The sequence below is a fragment of the Pagrus major genome, chromosome 9 (assembly GCF_040436345.1).
Source record: "Pagrus major chromosome 9, Pma_NU_1.0".
Taxonomy (NCBI): domain Eukaryota; kingdom Metazoa; phylum Chordata; class Actinopteri; order Spariformes; family Sparidae; genus Pagrus; species Pagrus major.
In genome coordinates, this window is record NC_133223.1 from 8,899,962 (window position 1) to 8,912,489 (window position 12,528).

General features: G+C 42.5%; 1 protein-coding gene across 2 annotated transcripts in view; it reads right to left on the reverse strand.

Moving 5' to 3' along the window:
* Positions 1–12,528, reverse strand: part of LOC141002669 (mitogen-activated protein kinase kinase kinase kinase 4-like) — a 106,336-nt gene that overhangs the window by 10,264 nt on the left and 83,544 nt on the right. For both annotated transcript variants that reach the window (XM_073474042.1, XM_073474041.1), the window contains 8 exons: positions 8,015–8,305; positions 6,395–6,504; positions 4,855–5,015; positions 4,555–4,652; positions 3,582–3,760; positions 3,274–3,391; positions 2,049–2,390; positions 817–931 (listed from right to left, as the gene is read on the reverse strand). In XM_073474042.1, coding sequence (XP_073330143.1) covers positions 817–931; positions 2,049–2,390; positions 3,274–3,391; positions 3,582–3,760; positions 4,555–4,652; positions 4,855–5,015; positions 6,395–6,504; positions 8,015–8,305 — 1,414 coding nt within the window. The remainder of the gene's footprint in view (positions 1–816; positions 932–2,048; positions 2,391–3,273; positions 3,392–3,581; positions 3,761–4,554; positions 4,653–4,854; positions 5,016–6,394; positions 6,505–8,014; positions 8,306–12,528) is intronic.

Consider the following 12,528-nt stretch of genomic DNA (forward strand, 5'->3'; position numbering starts at 1 on the left):
AATTTGAAGTAGAGGATTAATTGTCTTAAAATAGTCGAGTTGAATCTGCTGAACAAGCATAATTTGAACATTAACCAAGGAAATGATTCCAACAACTGATCTACTCAAATCTAAAACCGGCTGACAACAGTACATTTCATATTTGTTATATAAGTTGGGAGACATAAGCTCCAGTATGCAGCCTCAGAGCGTCTCTGCAGCCACGGCATCATTCATTTAATAGTGTCTGTGTCAGAAGTTGACCTCTCTTCTCTCTGCCTCTCTTAAACTGCCAGCTGGACTTAAGACATCTGTAGGAAATTCTAAACTCATCAAATCAGTGATTACACACAGAATGAACAGTCTAGTATAGTTAAGGGGTCAGTGGCTGGCCAGCAGCTGCATCAGGTGAAGTAATGGCTCAGGCATTGCTTCAGGCTACAAAGATCTGGCCTTGATGATGGCCAGTCCTCTGAGGGATGATGGGAACAGGAGGACTGCCCTGATAAGAAAGCTTTGTTTAGAAACTGTGGCAGCTAACGAGCTCGGTGAGTGCGTGCTTACAAACTGCTTTTGGTTTGGTTCTGAACTTTAGTCTGAAAGTTTTCACACGATCAGGATGTTTACATCTGTTCCCTCCAGAGGAACCTGTCTGTATGTTTGGATTTCTCATGTTTCAGCTCAACACCCTTCAAGAACCTTTGTAGTTTGAATTGAGTTTGAACTTGAATTTTCTCTATTTCCTGGATGTCTTGATGAAAACGACCTAAAACCCTTTGTGGTTGTGAGCCTTTTAGTATCATATATTCCCAGCAGCCAATGGAGGACAAGACTTACCAACATTGTTGAGGGCGCTGCCGGTGGATGGAGAGACTTGGAGGAGGCGCGGGTCGATGAACGGAGTGAAGGAGGAAGAAGACTTGTGTTTCTGCATGTTGTTACTAGATTGGCTCTACAGTGAGACAGAATAAGACTTAGTGGTGACAGAATATCACAAATCTGAATGTGTTATTTTTGAAAGATCAAAGACATATCATAGGTAGTAATTACTGTGAACGATTAACAGGACAATGCAGTCAAACAAGCAGGCAAACTGAGGTGTTTCTGTATGTGTTGCATGCAAATACAATGGGCATACAATTGGAGGGAAAAACTATAAATACTGACAAAAAAGGCAAAAACAATGGTGGAGGGTAAAACGTACTGTTGACAAAAAGAACAAAAGGGGAAACAAAAATGTAGTTAAAAAAAGTATTTCCATGGGAAACATACTTGCCGTTGTGCTGCTAACTGCCCTGTTTGCTATGCTCTATTGTCTGGGGAGTGTGAGAATATGACTCGTTTGATGAAAATAGGCAACATCAAGGAATAAAATGAGATTTAGATGTTTTAGGGGAACGCCTGAGAAACCACAATTCACCTCAAGGGACCCTGAATTTAAACCAGATCGTACAGGTCTGTGGTCATAATACATATGCAACTCACTAAGAAATACTTCCCCTAAAGTTTGTATTTTTAAACCAAAGTACTTTTAAAAAAAAGGACAATTAACTTGATGTTATTCACAGGGCAATAAAACTTTTTAAAAAATCAAAATCGACCACCATCCCCCTGCAGGAAGCAAACAGAGTCCATAGAGGACAAAAACAATTCATGATGGTGGGCTCATGTAGAGAAGGATCACCAGTGTCAGTGGTGACCAGCAGAGGTCACCCTACCCAATCCAGCACAGAAAAAAAATAGCAGCAGCAGAAGACATTATCATGGCCTGTCAGAAGTTGGAACCAACAGCAGTATGTGGTTAAATAATAATATTAGTCTACTGATATGGGCTTTTTTTCTAACTTGGCTGCTGCTGTCTGGGAAGAGTGAACTCACATTTGCAACATCTGTTGCCAACATCAAAACCACATCCCCTCCAGGTACTGAGCTGGTTTCTACTCTGCTGTGTTCCCAATTAAGGCAGACCGTGATAATTTTTTACCAGTCCTCCCGTTCAAGATACAAGATACAAGTTACAAGAAATGGCACCCCTAAGCGGAGCTCACTGTTGGGACTTGGGGACATACCTCAACGAGGATGCCGAGCTTGTCCAGGGGACTCTGAGGGGACATGGAGCAGGGGCTGGCAAGGCTGGAGGAGGAGGGGGAGTTGGATGCTGTGGAAGAGGGGGAGGAATGGTGGCTCTGCTGGATCAGGTCTGGGAGGTGGTGAATACGGCCAGCAAAGCCGTTCCTGTCCGAGTGCTGTGTGGGGTGATGGTGGTGGTGGTGATGATGATGGTGGGGACTGGGGGTGTGGTGGGTGAGGACCGGGCCCGAGCCAGGACTTGGGGCAAAGCCTGTAAGCAGGCCGGGGGTCGGGGCTTGGCCCGGGCCGGGGCTCGGACGCTTTCTGTTGTCACCTGCACTCTGGAAGTAGAAAGAGGGGTAGACAACTTTGGGTCTAGATGCGTTCCTGATGAGTTCAGGGGAAGGGAAGGTGTTAGCTAGAGCGAAGGGCAAACTACAGTGGATATTCTACAGGCGGAAAGAAAACTGTTGTTAGTTAGTCAATTATGCGCTAAAATAATATGCCAAGTCATTTTGTAGTACTAAAATCTAAATGACTTAAATGGATTGAAACTGTAGCAAAACCTGAATAAATGTTTGGTAATATAATAAATCCCCATAACTGAATTAGTTAGTGGAATGAAAGGTCCAATATTATATAAACTGTCATATATTGACATGCTTTTATATTTAAAAAAACCTCTGTTTTAGTGCCTGTCTCTTTATGGCCCCCTTCTGAAAAGCCCAGTCTGCTCTGATTGGTCAGCTCTCACAAGGCACCACCCACTGTGTTTCTGCATCAGGTCAGCTGGTGTTTTTGCTGAAGGCGGTGACTGTATAGGTATGACATCACAACCTTCCTGAAGTCCTGATGGCTCATCCTAAGGCACAGTTTCTGAATGCATGCTGTGTGCACTTCTCGGTGAACTGAATGTATTGATACTCCACAGTGTTTATATTTCACATAGACCTGCTTTATAATTAAAATGCTATGGAAATCTCACTTTCTACAATATGGACCCTTAAAAGCTGTGAGGTGTAACACGCAACCTACGCTAAGCTTTTAACACTGAGCTGCTCTCCACCGGCCACAACGTGTGAAAGAACAGAACGTGATCAACACAACATAGGAACAAAATGGAAAAACACTTGGGGTATGAATGAACAAAATACACAACAGAAAACTATAGTATGTGGTAAATGATTGGCTTGCTTGTCTGTTTTTTTTCTCTCCGGCCAGTACCTGTCTGACGATCAGCGTGCTGTCTTTGCAGGGCGTCGAGCCTGCGTCGCTCTCGCCTTCATCGTGAACAATCATGGTTTTCACTGACTCGGTCTCTCCATTACTCAGCCTGGATGAACTGCGGGGGAGAAGAAGAGCTATTAAACACAAACACATTCTGTTTTGGCTGCATTTTGGAAAATAATGATCGTCTTTCGCACTGGTATAACATAAGGAAATAGATGATTGTTATAGTCTGTTGTTACAGACTGGTCCACATTATGGTGTCAATGCAAAGTGCGAGATTAGAAATGAGGTTGTGTACGTACACAGCTCTGGAGTCCTCTGGGCCAGAGGTCGACTCCTCGCCTGCCTCCTGGTCTACCTCTTCATCGTCATCTTCATCTGTAGTGTCCGAATCCTCACTGGATGATGAATAATCGGTCACCTTATTTGGAGGGCGAACGTCATCTACTGCACGCAGCTCCTTGGCCAGAGCCGTCAGGTCCTAAAGGTCAGGAGGTGAAAGGTAAAACCTGGGTCAAAGCTCATTTTATCTCACTGATTTCTGGTTTTCTCCCTGTGCTGGATTGTTTTTGTCCATTCTTCATCTGAGTCTTAAGCTAAGATCACATATTAGATTTTCAGTTAAGCGTCCTTTGAAAAAAGTGAAGCAGGAAACAGAAAGCTGCCGGAGAGGAAGAGTGGTTATAGAGGTACGCCAGCCAATCAGAAGCCAGCGTGAGAGCAGCAAAGCCAGAAGATGAAGCGAAGAAAGAGATGACAGCGTTGTCAGACAGCGTACAGCTGATGCTCTTCAAGCTACTGAAGGTAAGGTTAGTGAATTAATTCTAATAATGAGACAATTATTACAGCTGCAAAGATGAAAAATCATAATTGAGTAAATTCTTTATTGAAGTTAGAGAAGGCATGAGTTAAGATGGCCGCCACCCAGGCAGAAAGACTAGTGGAGAGAAAGCAAGCGATAAGTGCAGAAAACCCTTCAGCCAGTCAGCTCAGTCCAAAGACAAAACATCCATTTCACAGAGTCGTATCACATCACTCTATTGGATGGTGAGCAGATCACATGACACAATTGTAAGGAGCTGGTTGATTATCATTCACACACACATATACACACAAATAAAGAGAGAAAAGTCTATGAGGCCACGCCAAATCATCACGTGTAGTCCAGCTTTGAAACAAACCCATCATGTCACTCTGACTACACACAGAGCTCTAGATCTAGATCCATCTCAGCTAGTGAGCTACGCTACCGGCTAGCTTTGAGTCAACTCTCACCGCTGGTCTGTTCGGCCTGACCAAGTCCCTCCTCTCCTCTGGTTTTTTCCCAGCATTCTCTGGCCGTTGGAGGGGCGAGCCCTCTGATTTGGAAGAGGCTGAAGGAGGTGGAGGTGAAAAGATCAGTTGAATTATAATATAAGTGATGGGCACAAAATGGGCAAATCCAAATGTGTATGTTTCGCTCCGTTACTCAAATGGTGTTTACTTCAGCACAGTTATTTTAAGGTGGTGTTTCAGTTATTTTGTCCACCTCCTGCATGTTTGTAAGGACTTATTTGTTTAAGTGTTTGGACTCACAGCGGGCCCTGAACCTCTCTCCAGAGCCACAGTGAGAACCGGGCTGAGAGCTGGAGTTACTGGAGCTGCTGGAGGAACTGGAGCCTCCGCTGCCGGTGTTACTGGTCGTTCGGGGAACCAATTTCTCCACTCGCTCCCACAGCAGCCGAGGCTCCGCTGCACTGTAGAGCCAACAGACACCGGAGTCAAGAAAGTCACAGATGAAGCCACTGAGGAGACTTTTAGCTGGTAACTTCACGATGTGATTTAATGGTTTTTTTAGTGTGACAGAAACTGGGTTCAAGGTGCTATAGCTCATATTTTAGACTGATTTATAGTATTCCAACATTTTATTCAAATTTCCCTCATTTGGGTCAGAATATACCTAAATTATCTCAAGTGTAAAAGAGCTGATCATACAACACGTACAACAGTCTTATATAGAAAGCTACTCTAAGCTGCAATGGGCCAGACAGTCTATAAGTGTCATGTGGTTTAGTATTTAACTTAACTTGTAATATTACCAGATAACAGACTAATAAGCAGAATGTTTTGCAGTAAAATAATAAAATATAATAGCAGAATAGTTCCGTACAAATATGCTAAAGAAGTAACAGTACAGTGAGAACAGAGTGTATGTTGTTCTAGAGATGTAAAGTAAAATATAGCTCCGCAGGGTCAGAGGAAGGGAGAAAAATGACACAGAGAATCTCTTGAGGAGGCTTGTTTGGAAATAGAAAAATGTGCATGAACACACACACAAATAAAGAAGTATCACAAGGTTAGACAGCTAGCACTATTATATAAACCCTCCCACACAACTCCACAGACAAAGACGACAGTCCTGTGTCAGTGCGTGTGTGAGCGTTTGTGTGTTAGATCCATCTCCAAACAAGCAAGTGTGTCTTTGCCAGCGTCTTTGAGAAAATCTTTGTTTTTTCATTTAATTACATAGTTGAAAACAACAGCCTGGTTTCACACCACAGCACGAGGAGATCTCTGCTGAAGGCTGCAAATGACTTTCTTTTACAAACTGACACAAATGAAATCTTAAGGAACTAAAGCTCCACAATGTCAGAGTCCTGGACTGATTCAGCTCCCATAAATGTTCTCCGTGAACACACAGTAGCTGTACATATATGTTCTTCTCTACAGATATAATCAGTGGAGTCCCACAGAGCACTGTTCTCGGCCCACTTCTACTCCAGTTTACTTTTATCTGTAATTTGATGCTAATTTTATTTTATGTTAAATTCTCATCTTCTTCCCATGTTCATTCATCAATTCAAACTAATATTAAATCTACATATTTAATCAGCTAGTGCAAAAATACTTATTTTCAGATCCTTTTGATTTGTATCTCCTAAAGTTTTTATACCACCCAGATGAACCATGTGCCAAACCATGCTGATTCTTCTTGACATGAATTTATCTTATTTACAGATGTGAGATTCCACAATATATCTTCTATATTCAAACATACATGTTACAACATACAAACTCGTTCTAATTTCCATAGAAACAGAGAGTCATAGAAATGAGAGGGGTCTTGTAAGTTTACCTGGCAGCATTACGTTGCACGGCATGGCTGCTGTGTGGAGCGTTGCCATGGTGATGAGGCGAGTCTCGCCTTGACAACACCGGGGACCTTGATGTAGTCCTGACAGGAACCTTTTGTGATAAAGACAGTGACCAGCTCACACATACACACTCTGTGAGCGTGTATGTGCTTGATAGTGCAGCGAATACATAAAATACACAAAAACAAATCGCAACTTAATAAAACCTTCAGTGATATCACTGCTGCTCATGAGCTGTGGATGTCTAACGTGTGTCTTTTTAGACCTGGAACACCTGCTGCAGACCAAGATGAATGCAGCTCTTCTCTAAAACACACTTCCATTCATGAAGCAAAGAAATTGTTGTTCTTCCTCCGCCAACTACCGTTCCCCAGAGCACCACAGTAAAACACAACTATCATATGAGCAGTCACAGGTCACACACAGTCAAACTCTGCCCTTCCTGATTCACATGTACATTCAGGAAAGCAGATGCAGAGTGGTGCAGAACAGACCTCAGCCACAGCAGTCAGTATTATTTAGATGAACACAGCAGACATTATTTAGCTTTGCTTGGAAGCTGAACTTAGGGACAAAATGGAAAAGATGTGGACTGATGTAAATGAAAGGTCAGTCCTTGCTCAGTAACATGCGTCTCCTGTATTTCAAGAGTGTAAATGACTCGTGATGTTTGAGGAGTTGTACTGAGCCTCTCTGTACTACTGTCAGGTCTGGACAGGGTTGTGGTTCGGCTCGCCAGCACTTCTGTTTATAACAGAGGGTTTCTTTTTCTGGTGGGCAACAGTCTGTGGACTGAATTTAGATCTTTCTTACTTCTCTGAATTGTGTCTACCCACGCTTGTGGGTAGTACCACATAGCTTTCCTGTCTCTCCTAAACTTAGCCATAGCATCCAACATGCTATACATTCAGGTGGGAGCAGTGCTCTCTAAATGCAGAACTGTCTCCTCTGCTTATTTTGCTCTCCTTCCACAGTTATTTTTATGTCCTTCTGTGGTTGTACAGTGAAAAGCTAAATTAGTCTGGTGAGGGAAGAAAAGGCAACACGAGACAAGACTCAGATTGTCTCAACACGTCCGAGCGTTCAGCATTTTCGCAGTACTCTTGGCTGGGTTATAAAGAGGTCAGAGACTGATTGTTGTGGCTCATATCAACAGCAGGCCACCTGTCTTTATGTAACACTGATTCACATCACACAGAGTGACGTTAGCTTCCTCTCTCTCATGATCTTTCTGTATCGGGGGGGACACTGAACCTTGTTGTTGAGGTGAGAAGTAATTTAAAGCTGCCAGCCAGCCTACTTATTTCAAAAACTTCCATGTTAATTTAACCTGAATTTAATTAAATCATCCAGAATTCCCCTACAAGATTTTTTTCCTGCACTACAAGAAAATCCAATAAAGAATTAATTATTGATAGCATAAAGAATCAGGCAGAGGGCTAGAAGCTATTGCAGTAATGAATTAAACAGTTCAGGATAATGACAGTTTAATCTCAGTGGAATCAGGACGATCGTCATGTTTGGCCTGCTAACAGGAAATTGTGTCGAGTATCGCACTCCTGCTGGCACACTACACTCAGGGTCTTTCTTCCTGTCCTTACCCTGGGAGGCACCTCCTCTGAAGGGGCCAGGTCATGAGGCGAGGGCCTATGCTGGGGGTGGGGTTGTGGGTCAGTGCGTGCAGGCGTAGATGATGAGGAGGATGGAGATGAAGATGGAGGGTGATGGTGTTGATGGGGTTCCTGGCTGTTGCGAAGGTGAAGATTTTCAAAGCTAGGGGCGAGCGGCTCGCTGAAGGAGTGCGACCGCGACACAGCGGGCGGGGTGGTAGTGGAGGAGTTTGATGAGGCCACGCTGCCACTGCTCTTTAAAGCAGCCAGATGGGAACGAACCTTACAGAAACAGAACACATGGGGGGAGGGTGGGTCAGTCTGCATGCAGGGCACTCTATAGACAGGGACTGTGGGGTGACTTTAGGGGTTTGTCAGATTGGAGCCATACGAATGCCTTAAACTGTTCCTTGAGGAATCCTGCTGTTAACGCTTCAGGTACGCTTACGTGTAGCTTTAACATTAGCCCTTTGCAGTCATGGAGAACAGCATTACTGCCTTCATCCATCTAGTGATGTGAAGGCTTCGGACATTCAAAATTAGATCGTTACTATAGCTTCATTCAGACACGACGGCACTATTCGGAACGGTCAAGATGCAAACGCAATATTTGGTGCACAAAAAGTAGCAGTTGTGGCGGTGAGTTGGAAAGTTATGCTATCAAGGAGGAAGTGTGTTTTCTGTCTTCTCACCAGTTGCATCAGTGATGGATGTTAAGATGTATTTTAGTATTGAAACATTAATGACTTATTATCTGTGCACAAGCATTGACTGACAAGGCATTACGTTGGGCCTCTCCAACCTATTTGTGTATGAAGTGTTTAGCTGGATATTCATACATATCAGCCCTACATTTGGCACGGATGAAAATGTTGAGATTATAATTAAGTAATAGATTTATTACAGAACTCTTAAGAAGAAGGAACATGACGTGCATTTAATCTCTGTCAGGGTATTTAACCTTGTGCTGCTGCAGCCTTTACGTTAATCTGACGGCATTCAGATCAGACTTGTTCTATACTGAGGCTGATGGGTAAATGTTACAGGTCTGACAGAGTAAGGCTACTGTTGTGACTCTTATGTAAAAGTGAGGACACTTATTCAGACATAAGTCAAACCTTTTTTTCTATTTGATGTGACAAGGTGCATGTCTGAAAGCAGCTAGATGGGTTCTGTGTGGGAACATTTTCTTTAGTGTGGTTTTCAATCTAGGTCCTCTGTGCTCAGAGCTATTCTGATTAATATTCTAGACACCCAGGTACCATTCAAAACCAACTGAATGACCTGGTAGAATATAAATCCATCAGTGCTGAATACAAGAACCAAAGTTAAGAATCACTGGCTTAAATAAATGCCGGATGAGCTGAATTAAATTTTTAGTTTGACTGACACTATGGAGAAAGGACTTGCCAGTGAAATCGGCTGCTTTCGTGTTTGCTTGTCGGATACTCTGAAGACCTCTTCGCTTCAGTGGCATATAGTTGAAAAGTATGACTCCAAACCTTAACAGAGCCCCGAAAGAACCCACGTTTTTAGAGCGCAATAGGAGGAGAGAAGGAACACTCAGAAAATAAAAGTACCTACATGTTGTACATGTTGTTGCTGAGGCTGCACCTTTTAGGGAGCAGGGTGGAAGCCAAGAGGGAATAACAAGGACAAAGTGAAGTCCTCTGTAAGAGCCGTTATTCCTAGATTTTAATGACTTACTTGGTGGGAAAAGGTGCAGCCTGTACAACAAAGAAAATGTATCACATCTTACTTTTGGTTTCTGAGAGTGACACGGAGGGACAAAAATGAACAAACCATAGCAAATGACATTAACAACTCCAAAAAGCACAGGCAGTGAAGGGTGAGCTGAACCTGAGAGGATCCTGGGACAAAAATGGATCAGACTCTTATTGTTGACTCAGTTATTGAATTAATTTAATTACTTTAAGGAAATGAACTGGTTTGGTTATAATGACTTCATATAACAAACTCTTATGTCATTTTTGTATTCAACTTGTTGGCTGCTCAGAATAATTAATTAGATGTAGTCTCAATCAAAAATTAGCACAATGTAGTAAATAACTGAAGAGTGTCATCCACTGACACTTCACTGAAGATTTTAAGAGCGTTTCAGTATCAATTGGAAAAGATAAAGCCAGAAACTTTATCTCAACCAAAGCATTTAAACTGTGCACATACTTTTAATTTGACCAAAAACACTATATGAAACACTTCATGTACACTACATCATCTCAAGGCCTTGACTTTAAATGATTTTCCACCCCCTCTTTTGTACTCAGGTAGGTGAAATATTTGTTTTGACTTTAATCCTTCTCTCCCATCCAGATTTATTCACATCAACACTTAGTGAAAGTGGACGTTGTAAGACAACCTGAGTCTCCTCAATTTTAGGCCTCACAAGGATTCAGCCTCATCCCCAGTACCAAGCAGGAAGATGAACTGTTAACATAAACACAGACTCGCATGCAAACATACATGTCGGCAAAACCACATACAGTACAGGTCATATAGCATGCATGCAGTCATGGTGGGGTGGGGGGGCACGTAAGCTTGTTTCTTTCAAACTGTGGTCCAGATCCCGTCTTGGTTTCTTTCATCTCAACTATGATCTTCCCCTAACCTAAACCAAGCAGTTCTAGAGCATTTAGTTCAGTTGGGTGACACTACCATATACACAGTGTGACAGTAGAAATATATCCAGGTAGAGATTTTGCCACTGCAGGAGCTACTCCTTGTGTCTTCTGGGGCAGGCTGTGTAGCAAATCAGGGCTGAGTTCTGGCATGATCTTGTTATTCTCCCTTGATTTTGCTAATCCAGCTACCTTGCAAGGTAACACCATCAATTTCGGAAGCAGGACTGCTAATCACCTTGTCATGTGACATGGGAGCCACAGCTCTAAGGTGGTTTTGCCAACCACCACAGAAGAAGAGACTGATCAGAGGCTTTTGTTTCTAACTCCAGTGATGTTCATGTGAGACAGTTGTTTCTGTCGGTTTGGAGGTTCCAAAAAAATAAATAAAAAGAAACTAATCAAATGGGAGGAAGTGTGGTATGCTCTAATTATTTTAGACTATTTCTAAATTGCATTGACCAAAATTGTGTACGATAGAAACGAGCAATTGACGGCCTGTTCTCCACCTTGGAGTGAAACTGCACTGATGATGATAATGGTGATGATGGACGATTTCTTAATTGAATTTACAGAACAGTTCCTGCACCGTAAACTGTGATATAAAACTCCATTTACCGTGACAGAAGATTATGACCATATGACCCACCACTAGAAGGCACTGATGAACAGCTTATTCTGTCATTTAGGTGTGAAAACTTGTTGGAAATAAAATACATCTGCAGCATTTAAATGCTAGTGAGGTGTCCTGTACAAGACACAGCTTAATTAGTGGGCTGGAGACTGGGCCCAGCACCATGAGATCAGGTTTCACATCCAGTTTTAATGGTCAATATGACTGACTGAGGCTTCTTGCCACTTGGAAATAAAAGTAGTTCAGGCTGCAGTATGAATTTGTATTTCGTTATCTCTCATCAGGAGACCTCCCATCCAAGTTTGATTCAGTGACAATGTTAAAAACACGACGCCACGACAGAGCCTGATGACTCGCAGCTAATGAGACAAAACTGATTAATCTACTTTTAACATTATGGCAAATGATTAATAACGCACCAGTGAATTACATCATCAGCCCCCACCCCCATTTTACCAAGTTACAGCATCCTTTCTGTATAATTTAATCTGTGTGACATACTCAAAACAGATTGACTTCAATGAACTGTGATTATTCATGCTTAGTGGGTTGAAGCCTTCGCTGCGAAGATGACTAATACTGTCTGAGTCACCCTGCTGCAAAGCTGGGTGCCCATGAATTATGGATGTTTTTAATCACCAGTACACAATGAGGACGTACAGTACGCAGAGTGAGGACGAACAAACAGGAAACATACCAAACAATCACTCGCGTGTTCACACAGATACACACAGACACACACTTGGGGGAACAAGTGTCTCTGGAGTAATTACACATTTGAAAAATACTTTTGTTTGCTTTGACGAGTGGGAGGACAACCTGCGAATCAAAGAGTTAATCATGGGAGAAGAGTATATAACCAGGGTTGTGATCAGTTCATTTTCTTTACCACAAAAAGTTTGGTACAAAGAGACTTCTGGCTTTGAGTTGTCAGAAAAAGCTTGTCTGTCTGAAAATGAGAATTCTGTCATTAGCTTGGAGATTTGACGCTCTTTCTATGAACAAACAGTCAAATGAGTGAATTGAAATAGAATTGATGACAACCCTGAAGTTATAAAGAGTCTGGAGAAGTTCAACAACAACAGATAGTTGGATCCATTATCCAGATGAAACGACCTGAAAGAGCAGAGCTAAAGAAAAGTCAGGAGGGAGGAAATCACAACAAAGCATCACAGCTAAACACATCACACACATTTACTGAAATACTGGTAAGCCTCACACCAAAGAGCAAC